Source organism: Theropithecus gelada, unplaced genomic scaffold (assembly GCF_003255815.1).
Source record: "Theropithecus gelada isolate Dixy unplaced genomic scaffold, Tgel_1.0 HiC_scaffold_15960, whole genome shotgun sequence".
Lineage (NCBI taxonomy): Eukaryota > Metazoa > Chordata > Mammalia > Primates > Cercopithecidae > Theropithecus > Theropithecus gelada.
Window position 1 is genome coordinate 20,642 of NW_020257725.1, and position 23,564 is coordinate 44,205.

Sequence of the window (23,564 nt, forward strand, 5' to 3'; positions counted from 1 at the left end):
CCTCGAATCTTTCTGATGACATCTCCCTCCTGGCAAAGGAGGATCGATGCGTTCCCTGGAGAGTTTGAGGTGAAAGCCCAGGGCAGCCAGCAAAAGCTGAGATTTCTTTGAAGTCCCATATTTCATCTAAAAATGTCATCCACTGTTTCATTCCATACCCATAATATATCCACGGTCATTTTAATGTTTCAAAATGGTTATGTAAATTGCCATGGAGCAGCATCTGTGTTCTGGGAAGATGCATGGGAGGGTTTCCCTGTATCTTAAATGGGGTAATAATCACTACTTCAAGGGCTTCTGTGAAGATCAAAGGAGAATTGTGTCTATGGAAATGCTGGATAAACTCTTTGCGCGATTTATGTGTTATTATTCTGGAAGAAGGCGAGAATCCTCCCCAGACCCACTCTCATAAAAACCCAGTTCTCCCGAACTGGGCTCTCCCGAGGGCTGAGGCCTCCTGTGCTTTTCTTGCACTCAGGATGAGGCAGAACTCAGGCCCAGGGGAGGACAGAGTAGTGTCTGTAGGCACCTCCGGAAGCCAGGAAAGCTAGTTTGTTTTTTGTTGTTTCTCGGGTGTTTTAGAGAGACAGGATCTCACCCTGTTGCACCAGCTGCAGTGCGGTGACACAGTCATAGTTCACTGTAACCTTGAACTCCTGGACTCAAGCACCCCTCCCACCTCAGCCTTCCACATAGCTAGGACTACAGGCATGCACCACCACACCAGCTATTTTTTTTTTTTTCCAAGACAGAGTCTTGCTGTGTTGCCCAGGCTGGAGTACAGTGGCACTATCTCAGCTCACTGCAGCCTCCGACCCCCGGGTTCAAGCGATTCTCCTGCCTCAGCCTCCGAAGTAGCTGGAATTACAAGTGCCCGCCACCTCACCTGGCTAATTTTTTGTATTTTTAGTTGAGATGGGGTTTTACCATGTTGCCCAGGCCGGTCTTGCACTCCTGACCTCAGGTGATCCACCCACCTCAGCCTCCCAAAGTGCTAGGATTACAAGTGTCAGCCACCATGCCTGGCCATACCCTGCTATTTTTTATTTTTTATTTTTAAGAGACAGGGTCTTGCTATGTTGCCCAGACTGGTCTCAAACTCCTGGCCTAAAGCAGTCTTCCCGCGTCAGCCACCCAGAGCACTGGGATTACACGTGTGGGCATCCCCAGCCTTGTTTTTTGTTTTGGTTTTTGTTTTTTATTTCTTATAATTTCATTGTATCACCCTTTCTTATTATTGCTTACTTCATGATTGGCCAACTTAGCCAGAAGGAAAGCCCCAGTGAAACTCAGAGGTTGTAGAGATGTCAGAATAGGAGAGAACATGAGGGTACAGCATCCTGTTCCTGGGTGGGTCTAGAAAGAGGGAAGTCAGGAAGGGAAAGTAGAGGCTCCGGAGCAAGAGAGAAGCAGATGGCAACAACCTGGGGCCCTATAGGGAGCAGGAGGAGAAAGGGCATCAGGGTGTTAGCCCTGGACTAGGCATGACTGGGCTGCACATCCGGCTCTTTTCCTCGAAATTGGAGGGAGAAGTGAAGACGGGAGGGAGAAAAACCCAAGACTGGTGAAATGGAGATGCAGGCAGCCACTGACCTTCCACAATTGAGGGCACAGGGTGAAGGCTAGCTAGAGAAGGCACAGGCAGAAAGCTGCATGGGAAGAGCAGCTCATTCAGCACTACAGATGCAGAGGAAGAGAATTTGGCAAGTAGGACGTTTTTTAGAAACAGGGTCTCACTCTGTTGCCCAGGCTGCAGTGCAGTAGTGCAATCATAGCTGACTGTAATCTTGAACTCCTAGACTCAAACCATCCTCTCCTGCCTCAGCCTCCCGAGCAGCCGGGACTACAGGCTTGCCACCACACCCAGCTATTTTTTTTTTTTTTTTTAAAGAAATGGAGAGGGAATCTTTTTTATTATTTATTTATTTATTTATTTATTTTTTGAGACAGTCTCATTCTGTTGCCCAGGCTGGAATGCAATGGCACGATCTCAGCTCACTGCAACCTCCACCTCCTGGGTTCAAGCGATTCTCCTGCCTCATCCTCCCAAATAGCTGGGACTACAGATGCACACCACCACACCTGACTAATTTTTTGTATTTTTAGTAGAGAGGGGGTTTCACCATGTTAGCCGGATGGTCTTGATCTCCTGACCTTGTGATCCGCCTGCCTCGGGCTCCCAAAGTGCTGGGATTACAGGCGTGGGCCACTGTGCCCGGCCTGGAGTGAGAATCTTAATGATTATCATGAGGATGAGAGCAAGAGGAAAGGAATGCCCGTCATTCTCAACTTGGGGTGGCATGATGGGTGATTAGTTTCCCGTGCCTCAGAGCAATTGGAAAGGATGGAGAGAAGACCTATTACATTAAGTTAAGGTGGTCCTGGGTCTCTCTTGGGTAGAATTCTAACAAAATAATGGGGCTAAAGCCAAATTTGAAAAGTTAAGAAGAGAATGACAGAGATTTCTATTTTTCTCTCTCTTTCCTTCCCAGGAGAAGCATTAAGGTTCCCACACAAACTGCACTTCTGATACAAATGCCCTACTTGCCATTTAAAACTTAATCCCCATAACTTGCTATAACTTGGGACCAGTGCCAAGCTGATATTGTACTGTTAATCCTCCCCTTGACAACAAAGTTAAAAAACAGCAAATTGCCCAGGTGCGGTGGCTCACGCCTGTAGTCCCAACACATTGAGAGGCCAAGGCGGGAGGACCACCTGAAGTCAGGAGTTCAAGACCAGACTGGCCAACATGGCAAAACCCTGTCTGTACTAAAAATACAAAAATTAGCTGGGTGTGGTGGCACACACCTGTGATGTCAGCTACTCAGGAGGCTGAGGCAGGAGATCTGGGAGGTGGAGGTTGCAGTGAGCCAAGATTGTGCTAGTGCACTTCCGTCTGGGCCACAGAGCAAGGCTCCATTTCAAAGAAAAAAAGGAAAAGAAAAAGAAACAGCAAATTGCAAAGCATTGTTTATTGTATGATCCCATTTTTGTTTTAAAGAGTATATGAGGTCTGGCGCAGTGGCTAATGCTTGTAATCCCAGCATTTTGGGAGGCCAAGGCAGGCAGATTACATGAGACCAGGAGTTAAGAGACCAGCCTGGCCAACATGGTGAAACCCTGTCTCTACTAAAAATACAAAAATTAGCTGGGCATGGTGGCAGGTGACTGTAGTCCCAGCTACTTGGGAGTCTGAGGCAGGAGAATTGCTTGAACCTGGGAGATGGAGGTTTCAGTGAGCTGAGATCATGCCACTGCACTCCAGCCTGGGTGACAGAGTAGGACTCTGTCTCGAAAAAAAAACCAAGAAAAAAAAAAAACCCAACAAAAAAACAAACAAAAGAAATAGAAGAGTATATGGGACTGGGGGCAGTGGCTCATGCCTGTAATCCCAGCACTTTGAGAGGCCAAGGCAGGAGGATCACTTGAGCCCAGGAGTTAGAGACCAGCCTGTGCAACATAGTGAGATGCCATCTCTACTAAAAAAAAAAAAAAAAAGAAGCTTTTTAAAGAGTGTATATGTAGATATGTATCTTTGTATATTATGAACAAAGAAAAGCACCGGAGGAAGATATACATATCAAATTACAATAGCAGTTTTACTGGTGTATGCATACATCACTTGAAATATGTGTAGTTTATTATACATTACTCTCCCCCAGCCATAATAAATTATACCAGGGATTATCTCTGATGGTCAGATTATAGTGTGTTACTTAAAATTCTTTTGTCTGCAAATGACAGAAACTCAGTTGAAACTTCTAAGGCAATAACTGAATTGTCCAGATACTTCTTTAGGCATAGGTGAATCCAGGGACTCAAATTATGTCATTAAGAATCTGCCTCTGCATCTCTTGGATCTGCTTTTTTATCAGCTTCACTCTCAGGCAGGTCCAGGCCTGCATCTCACTGGCACAGCATTCAAATGGGAAGAGAGCAGCTCTTTTTCCAAGGGTATTAGCAAAGTCCCGAGGCTGACTCGGGTCTTGGTTCACCCCTAAAGTGGTAAATCACTGTGACTGGGGGAAGCCCTATGTTGATTGGCAAGGCCAAGGTCATGTGAACCAAGAGAAGAACAAAGTCACTTTCAAGGTCATCTAAGGAAGCCAGTGAAGTGCAAGAAGGGGCTGAGCAGTTCCCCAAAGGAAACCCAGGGTCCCATTGGCAGAAGAGGAGACACAGAACCACAGATGTCCACTCCAAGAGGGACTCCAGTCTGGGTCATAGATTTCTGTAACGACTGCATTGTTTATAATTAACATATATTTCTCTTGAAATGACAAGGGGAAAATAAGATTCCCCTCCCCTTTTTGTTCTTTGAGACACTCTGTTGCCCAGGCCGGAGTGCAGTGGTGCAATCGTGGCTCACTGCAGCTCTAACTTCCCAGACTCAGGCAGTCCTCCCCCTTCAGCCCCCCAAGTAGCTGGGACCACAGGCATGCACCACCGATGCCTGGCTAATTTTTAAATTATTTGTAGAAATAAGGTCTCCCTAGGTTCCCCAGGCTAGTCTGGAACTCCTGGGCTCAAGCAATCGTCTCACCTCAGCCTCCCAAAGTGCTAGTTTTACAGGCATGAGCCACTGTGCCTGTCCAAGATCCCCTTTTAAACAACTGATTTGGGTTGCATCTGGTTATGACAATTAAGATAACTAAATAATGAGTGTTGAGAAAACAGTACAGCCCAAATCATGTCAGAGCCCTTGATCTTAGAGGGCATGGGAGGAATGAAGAGCAGTGAGAGGCGAGAATTGACCTTCTCCTTTTCATAGACAATTAAAGGTGTGTACGCCTAAGACCCATGGGACCATCAGACAATCTCTGGGGCTCTGGGTCGCTGGAGCGATGCGCCGGGGGAGCTGGGCCTTCGTCAAGGTCAGCCTCCGCCTCTCAGCCTCCTGTGCCGGTGTGTGCCGCACCTGCGCTCTCAGTCAGCGATTCCCTGCATTCCGATATCACACTGCTCTGTTTCTTCATTTCAGGGTTACGCTAAGGACATGGTGACAGACTTTGATGAGAAACATGATGAGTATTTAATATTGCTTCAGCAGAGGAACCGGTAAGAGAAGCTGCTCGACGGCAGCCCTTGATATTAGCCAAGTAAAAATCTATTTAGATTTATTAACAGCAGGCAGGCCCTGCCTCACATAGGAATGGGATGCAGAGTCCCCCTCCACTCAGAGGCTTAGAATATTATCTGCAACCCCAGCTCCTATTTCTCCATTCACTGATTTAATTGCATCTTTTGACAGAGCTGTAGCAAACTGTTCGATGTGTAAGTACCGCCTCTTCCCTCCCAGCTCCTGTTCTGGGAGAAGATAAGGTTGTCAAAAAAGCTCGAATTTGGCAGGGCTTGTGCAAGAACCACCTGAAGAGCCCAGTCTGTGATCGCACAGGCTTTGACAATCCCTGAAATCTGAGCCTATAATCATGTCGTGTTATGCAAAAATGGAGTCATTTTACATTGGTGTTTGAAGTTGGTCGATAAGTCATTTGAAGTTAAAGTAGGACTGATTTTGTCTCTGGAGTGCTGGTTCTTAAAAAAGCTTGCAGTAGGTCCAGTGTGTAGCGATCAAGGTCAAAGCATCATGGTCTGGTTTGAAAGAGGCATCATTCCTCGGTTCTTTCGTAGGGCTGAGGAAGTTCATTTTCAGTTCATCGCAGTTTGTCTTCAGGCCTCAAACCTTGCGATAAGCTGGGGATTTGCGAATTCAGATTCTAGGGATGACCAGGCAGTGAGTGGAGCCGGCTCAGTGGGCCAGTGGGTACCTGGAGCTCCTGTCTCCAAGCTGCTCAGCCCAGGCCAGCCGTCTGTGAGACCACAGTTCCCCCAGGTCCTGATCCTCCCAAGTCTGCCAGAGTAGCTGGAGATCTGGATTTGGTCTGTGAAATCTCCTGACTTTTAAAATGTTGGTAATGAATTCAAATTAAAGCACAAAGCAAACAGAAAAACAATGCAGGCCCACAGAACTGGTGGGAGGAGGGGGAAGAAAGGGGGATGGGTACGAATGTGGGCCTCTGTGTTATGGGAGTGGGCTTAGGGTCTCGCAGACAACAAAGTCTGGGATAGGGAGGTATCATCCTGCATGTGACTTCAGCTCTGGTCTCACTGACTGGACTCGGTGTTATCAATAGGGGCTCTGGTGGCATGTTGCATGGGACAAGTTTTTGTAATCTTATGAATTGCAGGAGTTTAGCGTCCCTACCCACCAGCCCCTTTACTACATTTCATTAAGACCCTAAATTCCACCTATGACAGCAACCACCCACTTTCCAGACACCCACCCACTGAGGCAGCACCACCCCTGGTGGAGATCTTCTGAACAGACAGTCTCTCCAGGGCCAGCCAGAAACACCACAACAGCGTCCTCTGTGCCCAGCAGCTCTGCGCTCATCCGCCTCCATCCCCACATCAGCCTCAAACTAGAACAGCGAAGGCTTGTGCTGATTAGACCGACGTGAGTTTCCATCATCATTAATGCCACGGAGCAGGATGTTTTTATTCAATCTCTGGCAGACTGGATGGTACCACTGAACACCTGGGTGATCGTTTAATCATCTGCATGTGACTTGTCTGGGGAGAGGCTGTCATAGTTCCTTATGAACAAATTGTTTCTCATTAATTGGGGGATCAATAAGTGTGCAATCAAAGAGGCACTGGCCCATAGTATAAATGAGAATTTCCAGAGACAAGGTTATAGCACAAAGACAATTAAAAGCTATATCAAAACTGAGTTGCCATAAAATTTGGGGGGATGTGTTGTCACCAAGAGGGAGCTGTCATGATGACAGGAAATTAGAAGGTAGAGCTGGAAAGAAACACCTTCCAGTGGAGACTTGTGAAGAATGGGAATCCCTGTGAGCCATCATCGGTGAAATCTCAAAGGCACCTTTTGCAGAGTGCCAGCCATATGCCAGGCACCTCACCCCATCATTTTACTTTATCTGCACACTACCCAATGGGACAGAGTTACTGCACCCATTTTACAGGCAAGGAAGTGGAGGCTCCGAGCAGTGAGCAACTTGCCCGAGGTCTCACAGCCAGAAAGTGGTGGAGCCAGGCTGGACTCTACCTTTTGCTTAATGTTGTCATAAATAATCAAGAGGAGAAAAAACCTGCCGGATTGCCAGCGGCCCTAAGTTAAGTGAGGAGGGATTTTGTGGGAAGAGCCGCAATTTACTTGGAAATCTAGTTGTAGGACCTGATAGAAAACTAGCCTCTGAGCTTTACCCTGGACATTGAGGGAGATGAAAACCCAGGCTGCTTATCTGGGTTGTCTGTAACCTGAGAAGGGGGGATGTAATCGTTGGAGTGAGTTCTGAACAGAGATCTGCCTAGAACACAGCTGCCCATAAGAAGCAGGGCAGCATTTTTCTTTTATTCATTCAGCAGGATTTCACTGAGTACCTTCTAAGTGCCTGGTATTGCCATTAATGCAAAGGGAAGCATTGTGATAAGGAAGACACACACTGTATTAGTTAGTGTTTTTTGGCTGTTAGAGACAGAAACCGAAGGTAAATGGACTTAAGCAGCTAGGAAACACTGGCTCATTAAATTAAGAAATCCAACATCGAGCTGGGCACGGTGGCTTCTCCTTGTAATCCCAACTATGCAGGAGGCGAAGGCAGGAGGATCGCTTGAGCCCAGAAGTTCAAGACCCTGTCTCTAAAATTTTTTTTTTTTTTTTTTTTTTGAGGCGGAGTCTCGCTCTGTCGCCCAGGCTGGAGTGCAGTGGCCGGATCTCAGCTCACTGCAAGCTCCACCTCCCGGGTTCACGCCATTCTCCTGCCTCAGACTCCCGAGTAGCTGGGACTATAGGCGCCCGCCACCTCGCCCGCCTAGTTTTTTGTATTTTTTAGTAGAGACGGGGTTTCACCGTGTTAGCCAGGATGGTCTCAATCTCCTGACCTCGTGATCCGCCCGTCTCGGCCTCCCAAAGTGCTGGGATTACAGGCTTGAGCCACCGCGCCCGGCCTAAAATATTTTTTTTAAATAGCCAGGTGTCGTGGCACCCACCTATAGTTCTAGCTACTCACTACTTAGGAGGCTGAGGTGGGAGGGTCACTTGTGTCTAGGAGTTCAAGGCTGCAGTGAGCTCTGATCATGCCACTGCACTCCAGTCTGGGTGACAGAGTGAGACACTGTCTCTAAAAAAAAAGAAATTCATCATGATACTCTTGGCCTCAGGCATAGGTAGATCCAAGTGCTTAGATGATGTAATCAAAATCAACTATTGTCCATTTTCTATACCCTCGTTTTCCCATATTAGAGCCATTCTCAGGCAGGTACTTCACTTGCAGTGGCCAAGACAGCCAGGAAAAGCCCCTACATACATCCTACCTGGAAGTATTAGGGATCTTTCCTAATGCTTCCAGCGAAAGTGCTGAGGAAGGTTCCCACTGGCCTGGCGTGGGCCCAATTCCATCCCAAGCTATGTTAGGCCATTTTTGCATTACTATAAAGAAACAGCTAAGACTGGGTAATTTATAAAGAAAAAAGGTTTCATTGGCTCACGATTCTGCAGGCTGTACAGGAAGCATGGTGCCGCCATCTGCTTGGCTTGTGGGGAGGCCTCAGGGAGCTTGTATTCATGGCAGAAGGCAAAGTGGAAGCAGGCACATCACATGGTGAGAGTAGGAGAGAGAGGGTAGGGGGAGGTGCCACACACTTTTAAATAGCCAGATCTTGGGAGAACTCACTATCGCAAGGATAGCGTCAAGGGGATGGTGCTAAACCACTCATGAGAACTCTGCCCCCATGATTCAGTCACCTCCCACCAGGTCCTACCTCGACACTGGGGATTACAATCCAACATGAGATTTAGAGGGGACCTACATTCTAACTATATACAAGCCAGTCACTCCCTGTGTCCCGCACAGTCTAGTGGCCATTCCTTGGCCACCCCACTAAATTGTGCAGTGGAGTCAGTTTCACCCAGTGGAGTCAGTTTCATGGAGTGAAAGAAGGAATGGTGCTGTACCCACAGATCTGAGATGGGGGAGATTCCGGCCAGGCAGAGAGAGCAGGTGTCCACCACACAGCTCTTATCCTTGAAGAACTCCCCAGGTAGTGGCAGGGTGAGCACAAGGCCACCTATAACTATGACAAAAGAAGCAGAAAGTGATTGTGTGCTTCAGGAGAGGACTGGGGGCAGGGAGTAGGGGGACAGAATCTGGAGATGTGACAGCCCTGCCTCACCCCTGCAGAAACCCTCCCAGCTGCCTGTCCCAGTGGACTCTAAGTGATTCTTGTCACTCAACCTCATGAAAGAGGTAATCACGCCCAACAGGATTCATGAAAGAGCAGGCGGAGTGATCAAAGGTCTGAGTAATGAGGATGGACTGAGAAGATGAGGGCCCTTGTATCTGAAGAGGTGACGGCAGAGAGGGGCTGTAATATATACCCACCTCTGGACTGTAGGGGGTAGACCCAGATTTGCTCTCCAGGTCCAAGAATCCAGCAATGCTGTGATCATTTGGTCCTTGAGAAAGGTCATTCAAGGGAAACTTACAGGAAAACTTGCCCACAAAAGTGCCTGCAGCCCCAGGAGAAGATCCAGGCAGAAAGAAGGAAGGAGAGAACCAGCAGCTGGTTCTCTCGCCTGGGCCTTTATCTGAGCCAGAGCTTTAACCCAGTCTGTCCTTTTGTCCTCATAGCAGCCCAGGGAGGTCATAGCAGCCCATCTTTAGTCTCCTGTTACAGAAGAGGAAACAGACCCCAGGGAAGTTTAGAGACTTGCTCAAGGTCACGCAGGCTGGGGAAATGGCAGAGCCTCCGGCACTGAGCTCCGTCCTCCACACTCACCTCCTCCACCTGCACAGATGCTCTTATGTGCAACTCTGTGGAGCATCCTAGGGGACCTACAGGTTCTGGGGAGGAATGGCAGGCTTTCTGCACCCCTGCCTTCCCTGTCTTTACCCTTTAAGACTGGACTCAAATGCCACCCCCTCCAAGGAGCCCCCAGTTGCGAGCCAGTGCTCCCTCCTGTGACCTCTTCTTGCTCAGAGCCTCTGTGATGTCTGGTGCTAAAGTCAAGGAACAGCAGGAAGGAGCAGGGGAGAGCACAAGTACTGCAGCCCCACGGGCCAGAACTCAAATCCAGGTTGGAGGTTTCCTTGACTCTCTAGCCTTGGGCAAGTTCATTTCTAAAATAGGCCAACATAACCTCAATCCCAGGATCATTGAAGGGTGAAGTGAGACAAGGCTCTTGAAGGCCCATAGCAAGCCCCCTACCCAACCCAGCGTTCATCATCATCATCAACATCATTATCATCATCATTCAGTTATTGACTGATTGATTGATTGAGATGGGGGTCTCACTCTGTTGCCTAGGCTGGAGTGCATTGGTGTGATCGTAGCTCACTGCACTCTCCAACCCCTGGGTTCAAGTGATCCTCTTGCCTCAGATTCCCTCGTAACTGGGCCTACAGGTGTGGGCCACCACATCCAGCTAATTGTTGTAAGGTTTATTATGATTATCATCCTTTCGATATAAAAACCTTCTCCCCAAATTGACATCCAGGTAATTCTTGAATGACTGATCCTTGGAGAACCCCCTCAGGCGACCTGAGATGACCGAGATCTGGAGGAACCATGTGGCTCATCTGTAGTGCCATGGCAGCCACACCGCTCAGAGACCACTCAGTCATAAGCCTAGTCACAATTAGGCTGCTGCCCCCTGAGAACACAATGACCTGCCCTTTGTGTTCACTGGGTCCTTCTTGCCATCTACGTCCCTGCCCCAGTAGCCCATGAGGAGGAGAATCCTCCCCGACCACACCAGCCCCAGCCATGTCAGGTCCCTAGACTCTGCCTCATCATACCCTGTACTCCCCACTCACTGTGCCTTCACTTCCTCATCTGTGAAGGTGATTCCAAAGGCCAACATGGGCATAAAATGGAAATGGTGGGTGTGATGTGTGTCACATGAATGGTAGCTGTGAGCACTAGGGTATTCATCCATGTCCCCTGCCCCCACTTGAGATCCTTGGGCTCGCTTGTTCCAGAAATAGGCATTGAGGCCAGACGCAGTGGCTCATGCCTGTAATCCCAGGACTTTGGGAAGCCAAGGTGGGTGGATCCACTGAGCCCAGGAGTTCGAGGCCAGCCTGGACAACACAGGAAGACCCTGTCTTTAAAAAAAAGTACAGCCGGGCGCGGTGGCTCAAGCCTGTAATCCCAGCACTTTGGGAGGCTGAGACGGGCGGATCACGAGGTCAGGAGATCGAGACCATCCTGGCTAACATGGTGAAACCCCGTCTCTACTAAAAATACAAAAAACTAGCCGGGCGAGGTGGTGGGCGCCTGTAGTCCCAGCTACTCGGGAGGCTGAGGCAGGAGAATGGCGTAAACCCGGGAGGCGGAGCTTGCAGTGAGCTGAGATCCGGCCACTGCACTCCAGCCTGGGCGACAGAGCGAGACTCCATCTCAAAAAATAAAAATAAAAAATAAAATAAAATAAAATAAAATAAAATAAAATAAAATAAAGTACAAAAATTAGCTAGGTGTGGTGGCACGCACCTGTAGTCCCTGCTACTCAGGAGGCTGAGGTGGGAGGATTGCTTGAGCCTGGGAGATCAAGGCTGCAGTGAGCTATGATCACACCACTGCACTCCAGCCTGGGCAAGAGAGCAAGACCCGGAAAAAAAAGAAAAGAAAGAAATAGCCATTGAGAGCTTTCCTCATTCAGCAGGCACCATGGCCCATAGGACAGAGGCTCAGAGTCCAGTGCGGGGGAGGAAGAATAAACAAATATACAGATACATCCATAATATAATGTTAACCAGTGATAGCGTGCCATGGAAAAAGTTGAACCAGCAAGCCAGTAGAGGGTGGCAGGGCAGCAGGAGGGAAGAACTCGATTTTAGATAGGGCAGGAGTGGAATCTGATTTATCTGAGTCCCCTGCGCCCAGGACAGCTTTTTATGCAAAGTAGGCTATCAATTTTTAAAAAAACACTTTTCTTTGATGCCACCTGAATATTACTGATGCACTCTGCTGCAGTAGGGGAGTTCCTTTAGCAAGTCCTTTCACAGTCTGAATAATTATCTCCTAATTTATCAGTTTCATAAATCTACATTTTCATAAATCATTCTGCTTAAGGAGGGGCACCCATGGACTGTCAGCCTCAGATCCTGGGTAACTGGATGCCATGACTGTTAATGTGGCATCAGAAGGCAGGGAGAGAAGTTGAGGCAGGCTGTCTGCCTGGGTGATCAGATTCCCCGCCCTGTCCCGCCACAGGCCTCCCGGGACCTAGGCTCCCGCTTGCTCCCCAGAGATTGACGGTGCCTACATTGTCCCTTGGTTGTTTGCTCCTGCAAGCATAGCTATTGCTGTGTTTGGAAATCGTCTCTTAGTTACTTGTGTTTTTCTTCTGTTTTATGTTGTTGCCCAACAATCAGGCATCTCCCAGGCTTCCAAGGCTGGCAAGAGATAAGCAGCCTGTAATAAATGTTCCTGCCACAATTGGTGAAAAGATGAATGTATCAGCCGCTAAAGAAACATTTAAAAAATAAACAAAGAAGTCACCCACAATGCCACCACCTTCCCTCAACAACCTATTTCATTTTACATTTATCACCTTCCACATCACCTTCCACGCTGGGTCCACAAACACACAGTTTTCCAACTTTACCTTTGCTACATATGCCTTCTTTTTCTTTTCATTTCATTTCTTTTCTTTTTTCTTTCTTTCTTTCTTTTCTTTTTTTTTTTTTTTGGAGACAGGGTCTCTGTCTGTCACCCAGGCTGGAGTGCAGTGGCATGATCACGGCTCACTGCAGTCTCAACCTCCCCAGTTCAAGCCATCCTCCTGCCCCAGCCTCCCAAGTAGCTAGAACCACAGGTGCACGCCACCACGCCCAGCTAATTTTAATATTTTTTATAGAGACAGGGTTTCACCATGTTGCCCAGGCTAATCTCAGAACGCCTGAGCTCAAGAGTTAAGTCTGCCTGCCCCAGCCTCCCAAAGTGCTGGGATTACAGGCATGAGCCACTGTGCCCTGGCCTATGTATCATTTTTATTCTGCCTTTTTCATCACCACTCCCCCGCCCCCCACTGAACAGATCACAGTCCCCCATGTTTCTATAGAGTCTTCGTAATGATAGCATCTGTGTAATAGCAGCTTCCACTTCTCTGGTGTTGGACATTTGGGTTGCTTCCAGGGTTTTGTTATTACTGAACACTGATTATCTTCTTGCCCAGAGTTCATATGCTCAGGAACAATTTGCCGGAATGTGCTTACTGGGCAAAGACCAAACATATGGCATTTTCTATATTTTCATACTACTTCTGAGAAGGTTCTATGAATTACCAGCAGCGTCTAAGTTTGCCAGTTTCAACATCATCTTGCCAGCTTTACACGTTGTCTTCATTTCGGTGTAGACTCTGGAGCCAAATTGCCTAAGTTTGCATTCTACCCCTGCCGCATACTATAATAGCTATGCGACCTTGGGCGAGTTCTTTAACCTTTCTATGCCTTATACTGCTTATCTACTAAATGGAGGTAATAAAAGTGATTACGGCCAGGCGCAGTGGCTCATGCCCGTAATCCCAACACTCTGGGAGACCAAAGTGGGCAGATGGTCAGGAGTTCAAGACCAGCCTGGACAACATGGTGAAACCCTGTCGCTACTAACAACACAGGCAAAAAAAATTAGCCAGATGTGGTGGCACATGCCTGTAGTCCAAGCTACCTCAGCTGGGAGGCTGAGGTAGGAGAATCAGAATTGCTTGAACCCCGGGAGGCGGAGGTTGCAGTAAGCCGAGATCACACCACTGCACTCCAGCCTGGGCGACAGTGCGAGACTCCGTCTCAAAAAAAAAAAAAAAAAAAAAAAAAAAAAGAAAAGGGATTACCCTGTAGGATTATTGTGAAGAGGAACATCTTCATATAGTTGATCATCATTATTCTCTGACTCTCTGTCTGTGAGTCTGTGTCATCACTAAAACTGATCTGTAACCCTACAGTCGATACTTGTGTATTTTTGCAGTCACTTGCAGACACATGCAGAGAGGCAACATTTTTAGTCCCCCGATACACACGTTCCCAGCCGATATAGAACAAGGCAATTCTCTGCCTCTCATACTATAAGCAAGTGTCCTTTTTGCAGTGTACATAGTGCCATGTTTTTCACATTTTTGTGCTTTCTACTGGTGATTTCGTTGCTTAAACTGGCCTCAGACATAGTGCAGAAATGCTGTTCAGTGTTCCTAGGCATGAGGCTGTGATGTGCCCTATGAAGAAAATACATATGTTGGGAAGCTTTGTTCAGGCTTGAATGATAGTGCTTTTGGTTGTGAGTTTGGTGTGAATGAATCAACAATGTAATAAGGCATCTTTAAACAGAAACACACATACACAAGGTTCTGTGTTGATTGGTTCATGAAAATGTGACCAAAGACTCACAGGCACCTAACCCTGTATTTCCTCTAGGAGCAGTAGTTCCAAATTGGCTAATTCAGAATTCACGGTGACTTTCTAGACCACTTGTACTGCGAATAATGAGAATCAACTTTAGGTTTTTAGAACAGAGTTTAGCATACAGTGTGCACCTTTTATGTGATTGCTATTATTTTTTAAAATTTAAATTGTGCTAATTTGATTGGCACTTATTTAATTACTGAAGAAGATGCACACTTGTTGCTAGGTTGGCTGGTTGTCTGTATAAATGTAGTTGATGTAGAGGCATCTAAAGCTGTGTATAAAATGCAGGCGAGTCTGGCATCCAATGGAAGCAGTTCTCTGGGGGCCGAAGAGGACACTGTACCCTGCCTGTAGCAGTGTGACATCAGGATTGGGTAAAGGACCAGGCTCAAGGTGTAAGGATGGTCTTCAGTGAAAGCTAAATTAGGGACCTGGCCACACTCCTGCCTTTTAGCCAAAAGACATGATAATCCTATTGTTAACCTTGAACCAACGCCTGCATTGATACATTTTTTAACTGCATTAGAATATGAAATGATGGCCTTTGAAATATCAGGGGTGAGTGTTTCGAGAACACATCTATTCACTGAAGCAAAACATTAGCCCACCTGGTCTGACGAAAGATGTTTTCTGATTTGTAAATGGATGGTGTGAAATCTCTCTCACAAAGCCTGAGAGCCTAAAAACCACTTTTTGTTACACATCAAACGAAGTTTCACACAAAATGAAATTGCATAAAACTGGGATATTTTCAGGAAGCCCAGGCTGTATGACAGCAGTGTGTACACACACGCCTCCTCTCTGCCTTGGCCAGCTCAGGGCATGAACTGGGTGTGTTCTTTTTCGCTAATGTGTATTTGAACCTCAGAATGAGAGCTGCAGAAACTTCCCTGTAGGGCCCCAAACTGTCTCCCCCTCGTGGCTTCTCTAAGTGGGTAATGGGCCTGTCAGAGGCTGTTTGTAGACACACAGCTGGGCACACGCCCCCTGGGCTCTGATTAGAGACGCTTCACTGTGGGAACAGCAGTTCGCTCCTGGCTTGGGGGTTCAGCAGCCCAGACTCTCAAATGATGAGGAGGAACAAGCCACTGTTTCTCTTTCAGGATATTAAAGCATTTGAAAAGCAAGGACCCCGTGCAATTGAGGCTGGAGCACTTGGAGCAAGGTTTCTCTGTCTATGTCAACGGTGCCAATTCGGAGCTGAAATCGTCACCGCGGAAAGCCATTCACTCTGACTTCTCCAGAAGTGCCTCCCACACGGAGGGGACACACGGTGAGCACAGGCCCTCCAGGCTGAGTCACAGCTCTGTTAATCAAAATTAATTAGGGGCTGGGTACAGTGGCTCACACCTGTAATCACAGCACTTTGGGAGGCTGAGGCAGGTGGATCACTTGAGGCCAAGAGTTCCAGACCAGCCCGGGCAACATGGTGAAACCCTGTCTCTACTAAAAACATGAAAATTAGCCATGCATGATGGCATGGCATGTACCGGTAGTCCCAGCTACTGAGGAGGCTGAGGCACAAGAATCACTTAAATCTGAGAGGTGGAGTTGCAGTGAGCTGAAATCGTGCCACTGCACTCCAGCATGGGTGACAGAGCGAAACTCTGTCAAAAAAAAAAAAAAAAATAGGGACTGTGGAACCACATCCTGGGCATGTGAACAATGAACACAAGTTAACTACATCTGCATGGCCTGAAAGAGCATAAGAATGAGAAAGAGAAATCCTGCTTTATTCCTTTTTAAACTAGTCTTGGCCTCTACTACCCCAGAGCAAAGGCGGTCAAAGCAGTTAATTTCTAGCTTTTACATTTCCTGGGTCTTAAGTCAGTACTTCAAGGAAATGTCTAGGGAAATTTTGGATTATATCTGATTTTTCACTTGATATGTCTTAACTTTAGTACCTAACCCCTGTGTAATATTTGATTCCACTTCTTATTTCTGCATTTAGTTAATCCATACCGTGCATACTTTAAATGGATTTCGTGTGCCCTATAAGAAAACTGCAGGAAGCTTGTGTATAATAGAAAAATACCCAACCCAGCCTAGCATAGACACCAAAAATGACTGGACAGTTGAATGAATGAAACAGCAGAGCACGTGGAGTCAGGATACCATGGGGAAGCCACTTAGTTTCTCTGTGCCTTTGTTTGCTCATCTCTAAAATGGGACTCAGCGAGGCATGGTGGCTTCTGCCTGTAATCCCAGCACTTTGGGAGGCCGAAGTGGGCAGATCGTTTGAGCTCAGGAGTTAGAGGCCAGCCTGGGCAACATAGTAAGACCCTGTCTCTGCAAAAAATACAAAAAGTAGCTGTGCATGCCTGTAGTCTCAGCTACTCAGGAGACTGAGGCAGGAGGATTCATTGAGCCCAGGAAGTCAAAGTTGCAGTGAGCTATGACCATGCCACTGTACTCCAGCCTGGGTGACAGAGCAAGACCCTGTTTCAAAATAAATAAATAAATATTAAAAAAATAAAATAAAATGGGACTGGCGAGACTGCTTATCCCAAGTAGTTGTCAGAATGCCTTTCAAGGTAGGCTGCCTTGTTGGAGAGGCCAGTGTGCTACCAAGCAAGTTACAAGAGGATCTGAAATGAAGCAGACTGGATTTGAATGAACCCCGTTCTGCCACTTTCTGGCTTTGAGACCTTAGGCAGTTAGGACCTCTCTGACCCTCAGTCACCTCTTGCATAAAATGGGAATAATTATGCCTGGCTTGCAGGCTTGCTGGGAAGATTAAATGATGTAAGAAATGTAAGTTCTCTGGCACGCAGTAACTTTGATTTGTGTTATTCTAATCTATGGCCTCACAGACATGGTAAGATCCCAAGCCGTTAATATATAGTAAAAGTCAAAACAACAACAAAAGGGCAAGAGGAGAAAGTGATTCCTGAAATGTTTTCCTAGGAGAGCCACTGCAATTGAACTCAAAGTGTAGCTTGAGCTCCCCAGCTCCCAGGGCAAAGAGGGAAACCAGTGGCTCTCCTAGTTTTCATGGTGGAGGCAGACCTGCTGCTAGTAAGGAGAATTCAGCTTTTCCTGGTCCAGGTTTCAGGGAGGAAGAGATAACAGGAATCTGTACTTGGAACACCAGCAGTACCTTCATTCATTCATTCAGCAAAGAGATTCATCCTCTACCCTCTTTTACACAAATGATGACCTCTTGTACCGGCTGTCCTGAACCTTGTCTCTGTAGCTTAGAGACTCTTCTCTGTATGTATAGATCTGTCTGATCTGACTATGTACTATACATATTATTCCATGGCATGGATATACTGGAACTTATTTACCCATTCCTTTTTTGCTCAACATTTAGCTTGTTTTCTAATGTCTTGTTGCCACAAACAGTGCTGTAGTCAATGTCCTCATACACAAGACTTTGGGCACACTGATACGTATTTTAGACATGAGTTACACACCAACCCAGTACTGTGAGCTTGTCATCAGTGCCTCACCAAGTCTCCTTCCCTCGTCTCTGGTGCAGATTATGGACGAAGAACTCTGTTTCGAGAAGCTGAAGAAGGCTTAAGACGCGGTTCACGGACAGCCCCCAGTAAAGTCCAGCGCCGAGGATGGCACCAGGTCTGGAGATTGTGGCCCCAGCCCATGCTTTAGAATACAGAGTGTGGGTGGCTGTGGGAACAGAAATGCAATCAGAGCATTTAAAACCCCCATGGGCCAGGCGCAGTGGCTCTTTTATGCAATCCCAGCATTTTGGGAGGGTGAGGTGGGAGGATCACTTTGAGCCCAGGAGTTCGAGACCAGCTTGGGCAACAAAGCAAGACCTCATCTCTACTAAAAATAAAAATAAAAAATTCGCCAGGTGTGGTAGCATGTACCTCTAGTCCCAGCTGCTCAGGAGGCTGAGGTGCGAGGATTGCATGAGCCCAGAAGTTTAAGGCTGCGGTGAGCTACAGTCGCACCACTGCACTCCAGCCTGGGCAACAGAGAAAGAGCCTGTCAAAACAAAACAAAACAAACAAACAAACAAAAAAACACCCTATGGGGAGTAGGTGGGTCTGGCCAGGCACGGTCGTGTTCCCTTTCTGCATGTGGAACTGACCTCTGGAGAGACCTCTCCGCTGCATGGCCCTCCCCTTTGGATGTGGCCACTCCAGCCCCACAGGGGGGTGTAGAAAGGTCAGACTCACAGTTCCATCATGATGACTCATTCATTCAGCTCTTTTTTTTTTTTTTTTGTTAAGTATCCCCTATGTGCCAGGCACAGTCCTGGATGCCAGGGATACAGTGGGTGCATATGACAAAGCCCCTGCCCCATATAACCGAGATGCCATTTTGGGTTGCAGCTGGTGTGCTGATGTCAGGAGCTTGCATTTCGGAACATCTACCTCAGTTACCAGGCATAGGCTCAGCTCCCATGTAACTCGTCTCCTTTGCCCTCCCAGCAGAACTGTAGAGTACGTTCCAACATTGTCCCTCTTTATAAGGAGCTGAAGAGATGGAGGTTCAGAAAAGTTCAGTGAGTTTTCCAAGGTCAACAGCTAAGAAGTGGCAGAATCAAGAGTCAATCTTAGATCTTTTGCCCCAAATTCTGTGTTCTTGCTCATCTAGTTCTTGATATTTTACCTCGTAGTCACTCACACCTTACTGGGGACCAGCAGGTCCCAGCCCCGTCAAATGAAGAATGACGAGGTTCACAAACTTGGAAAGGAAAGCTTTATTTCTCAAAAAGGGTGGCAGCCTCCCTCCCGGGTGGCCATTCCGGCAGGCTAGGAAACGCAGCCTCAGGCCAGAAGCCAGAAACCTGCACTTTGAAGTTCAGAGGGATAAGACAGGGATTTATGCTGAATAGGTGGCCCAATATACATATTCAGTAAGCTGTAGGAGGAGTTATGAATATTTATAAACGGAGACATATGCACATGTGCAGTTGAGCTTCATGCCTCTCCATGGATCCATCGTCAAAAAATGGCGGCATTAGCAGGATCTGAGAGTGGAGGTTTTGGCCTTCTGATGTCAAAAGGCGAATCAGGAGACACGGAAACCCTCACTGTGCATCCTCCATAGAGGGGTCAGAACCACTCCATGGTCAGTGGTCTCTTACCAGGAAGAAATGCTGGTCAGTTGTGTAGTAACCACAGAAGGGAGGGGCAGCAGGCAGGCTGTTGGTTGCTATCAGTGGTGGAGTCTTTGAAAAGGGCTTGTTTCTTTCTTTCTTTTTTTTTTTTGTTTGAGACAGAGTCTCACTCTGTCACCCTGGGTGGAGTGCAGTGGTATGATCTTGGCTCACTGCAACCTCCACCTCCCGGTTTCAAGTGATTTTCCTGCTTCAACCTCCCAAGTAGCTGGGATTACAGGTGCCTGCCACCACACTCGGCTAATCTTGTATTTTTAATAGAGATGGGGTTTCACCATGTTGGCCAAACTGGTGTCAGACTCCTGACCTCAGGTGATCTGCCTGCCTCGGCCTCCCAAAGTGCTGGCATTACAGGCGTAAACCACCGCACCCAGCCGGAAAGGGCTGGTTTCTTTTTAACCCTTAGAAAAGAAAACCTCCAGGCGGGTAATGAGGGAGGGGATATAACGAGGCATGTCTGACCTGCCATCCTATCATGGCTGGGAACTCAGTTTTAAGGTTTCTCTGGGGTCCCCTTGGCCAAGAAGGGGTTCATTCAGTTGGCTGGGATCTTGAGATTTTATTTCTCAGCCCCGACTGTACATTTAAATGGCCTAGGGAGGTTTTAAAATATAGATGCTCAGGCCCCACCCCCAGAGATTCTGACTTGCTGAGGCTTAAGCAGTGTTATTTTTTAAATTACTGTAATTTTTTCTCTTTACAATTTATTTATTTTTTTACTATATTTTTATTTTTTATATAAAATAAAATAAAATTTAAATATATTATTTATTTTTATATATTTTTTATTTATTTTTATTCACTATATTACCCAGGCTAGTCTTGAACTTTTGGCCTCAAGTGATCCTCCTGCCCCGGCCTCCCAAAGTGCTGAGATTTCAGGCATGAGCCACCACACCAGGCCTGTTGTTATTTTTTAACTTTGTGTTCACCAAGATTGGGAACTACTACCACATACCATTTCACACTGTACTAAATGTATGGGACTATAGTTAAATGCTTTCATACCCTTTGTCAGCCCACCCACAATAACCCTATAGGTCAGAAAATGTCCTCATTGTGCTACTGAAGAAATCAAGACCAAGAGAGGTAAAGTGACTTCCTCAGAGTCGCATAGCTACTAAGGAGGAAGGCAGACTGGAAGTTGAACTCTGGGCCTGTGGTTACAAACCCAGTGGTCTTTCTGCCTCCCCACAGGGGCATCTTCAAGTCATTGATTAATTGGGGAAGGGTTTCCCTGCCAGATCTCTGTGCTGAGGAGCAAGGCCTGGGGGACACACAGCCTGGAGGCCTCCTTTTGTCCCCTGCAATGAATATTAATTTGTTGCTAATGAGGTCTTTCTCCACTTCTCACTTAAGACGGTTCTTCTAGTCGTTTTGAGAGCCTTCTATTATCAGGAGCCATATTTGTGTCTTAGACTGTGGCTTAAGAGCTGGCCCTAGAGTCTGTGCAATTTAAAAAACTTGGCCTAAGATTAATTAGCATCCTCCTCAGTCTCTCCTTGTGGTCCCACACTTCACAGGGCCTAATCATAGCTAATTTCCTGATTTCCTGATGCCTCGAGGGCTGTAATTGTCCTTCTACACTGTAGCAGTCAGGGGTCAGTCAGTGCCTAACAGCAGAGACCACTCAGGCTATTTTAAGCAGAAACAAATGCAGTGCAGGGAGTCGGGTGCTTAGGCTAGCATGAAGAGTGGACTCTGGGCTGGGCCTCTAGGAATGGTGCCTCAAAAGCGTGACCACTTAGCCTGGGCCCGCCAGGAGAGCAGCTGCCTAGGACACCGTTGGGAAGGCAGGGGATCAGCATCAGGAAGGTGTCACTGTAGCTGCAATCCAGGAATCAGGGAGTTACTGCCCCAGCTGTTGGCCTCAGAGTGACCCCATGCCTGCTAGGACAACGCTATGAAGACCCTGCCCCGCAGCGTGGCTAGCCAGCCAGGAACATTGTGGAAGAGCTGGATGCCACCAGGACTGTGCTTAGCATTGAAACAGCCAACATCCATCCCCCTCCTCTCCTTACCTCACTTCTGCTTTCCCTGGCTCGTGTGAGGCCATCTGATTGGCTGAACCTAAAGCACACCCAGAACCCAAGCCAAAATTTAACCATAATAGGTCCATTGCACGATACTGGCAAGTCTATACACATAGACACCGGGTTTCAGCAGAGAGAGATGTTTAATTGTAGGGCCGCCAAATGAGATGGGAGGAAACCTCAAATCTGTCTCCCGGAGGAGTTTGGGGCCAGTGTTTTTAAGGGTTTTGGTGTGGGCTGATGTGTGGAGATCATTGATTGGTGGAAGAGTGCAGGGTGAAGTCACGGGACAGGGAGATGAAGAAACTGTGTTCTCACGCAGATCCCGTTCTTCTGTGGGGGCCTTCAAACTGGCTAGCGTCAGTTGTTTTGCTGGAATTTAAGATCTGGAAAACATCTGAAGCAATTCTTAAACAAAAGCTTTAATGATTCTACAGTCAGAAATCTATATGGAATAATGGGAATGCTAATGGTCAGTATCCAGTGAATTTCAGTTACAAGGAAGTGGGTCAAAGTGCAGTGATTAATGCTGAATTATAGCTATATTCTGTGAGAATTCTTGTTAACCCTGTGAGGACAGCTTCAGCAAGGGAGTCTGGGAAATGCAGTATTTGGCTTTCTGGCCTCTCCCCCACAGAAAGGCTCCCCAGGAGGAATGTGAGATGGGTACCGAGTGCCAGCCTCCTCCAATCCAAAGCATGGACTCTGCTCCACACGCCCAGGCCTTTGGGGACCACCCTTAAAGATAGAGACAAACCAGGAAGCATTCAGAAGTGGTGAATGAACTACAACATGTGTCATGAATGAAATCATCTGTTAATGTAACAGACAGGCATTGGCACCCAGCAGGGCCCAGGCACTGTGCAAGGCTCTAGGGTTCAAAAAATCCAAGAAGGCTCAGTTCCTGCCTTTGAAGCTCGGGCTGTGCAGACATGGGGACTGCTTAACTAGGCGGAGGGTGTGACACCTGACTTCAAACACACGGAGGGCGGGCCTGGTGGGGTCCAGAAGTTAACCGCTTGAAGCCTGTGGGTCAAACTTGCCCCCAGATAATGGTTGTTAGACTCACAAAGTTTTAAAAAGACTTTTAGAAGCTTGCCAACATTTCAATTCACCAGATTTTATATTAAAAATATATCTAGCCAGGCACGATGGCTCATGCCTGTAATCCTAGCACTTTAGGAGGCCGAGGAAGGAGGATCACCTGAGCTCAGGAGTTCAAGACCATTCCGGGCAACATAGCAAGTCCCATCTCTACTAAAAATAAAAAAATTAGCCAGGCATAGTAGCGCACACCTCTAGTCCCAGCTACTGAGGAGGCTGAGACAGTTAGGATCACTTGAGGCCAGGAGTTCAAGGGTACAATGAGCCATGACTGCACGACTGCACTCCAGCCTGGGGGACAGAGCAAGACCCTATCTCAAAATCAAAAATCTGGATTTCTTCTTCCCTGGAAAAAATGGAAAAGTCTGGCCCCCACGCTGGGCCATCCTGCTCCCCACTAGGCAGCCAGCAGCAGGAGCCGTGTCCAGCAGCTTTGTTTTGGACAGGGCACGAGCCTTCCTGTTTGCCAAAGTCCCCACCACTCCCCAGAGCTTCAGTGGTGAGGCTGAGTGGTAGCTGTGGTTTATTATCAGATTTAGGCTGTGGTTTCTCTTATCTCATGTTTCCATTTCCCACCTGGCTCTTTGGGGCATTTGAATTTGTGGCCCCTGGGCCGGGCGCGGTGGCTCAAGCCTGTAATCCCAGCACTTTGGGAGGCCGAGACGGGCGGATCATGAGGTCAGGAGATCGAGACCATCCTGGCTAATACGGTGAAACCCCGTCTCTACTAAAAAATACAAAAAACTAGCCGGGCGAAGTGGCGGGTGCCTGTAGTCCCAGCTACTCGGGAGGCTGAGGCAGGAAAATGGCCTGAACCCGAGAGGAGGAGCTTGCAGTGAGCTGAGATCCGGCCACTGCACTCCAGCCTGGGTGACAGAGCAAGACTCCTTCTCAAAA

The 23,564-nt window shown here is 47.5% G+C and overlaps 1 protein-coding gene across 1 annotated transcript in view; it reads left to right on the forward strand.

Moving 5' to 3' along the window:
• Positions 1 to 4,847: 4,847 nt before the first annotated feature.
• The window catches only part of LOC112617243 (protein KIAA0556-like), a gene marked incomplete at its 3' end in the record, with an annotated part of 37,847 nt that continues 19,130 nt past the window's right edge, over positions 4,848 to 23,564 (forward strand). Inside the window, exons 1-4 of the mRNA XM_025373983.1 lie at positions 4,848 to 4,877; positions 4,985 to 5,061; positions 15,536 to 15,705; positions 17,917 to 18,014. Coding sequence (XP_025229768.1) covers positions 4,848 to 4,877; positions 4,985 to 5,061; positions 15,536 to 15,705; positions 17,917 to 18,014 — 375 coding nt within the window. The remainder of the gene's footprint in view (positions 4,878 to 4,984; positions 5,062 to 15,535; positions 15,706 to 17,916; positions 18,015 to 23,564) is intronic.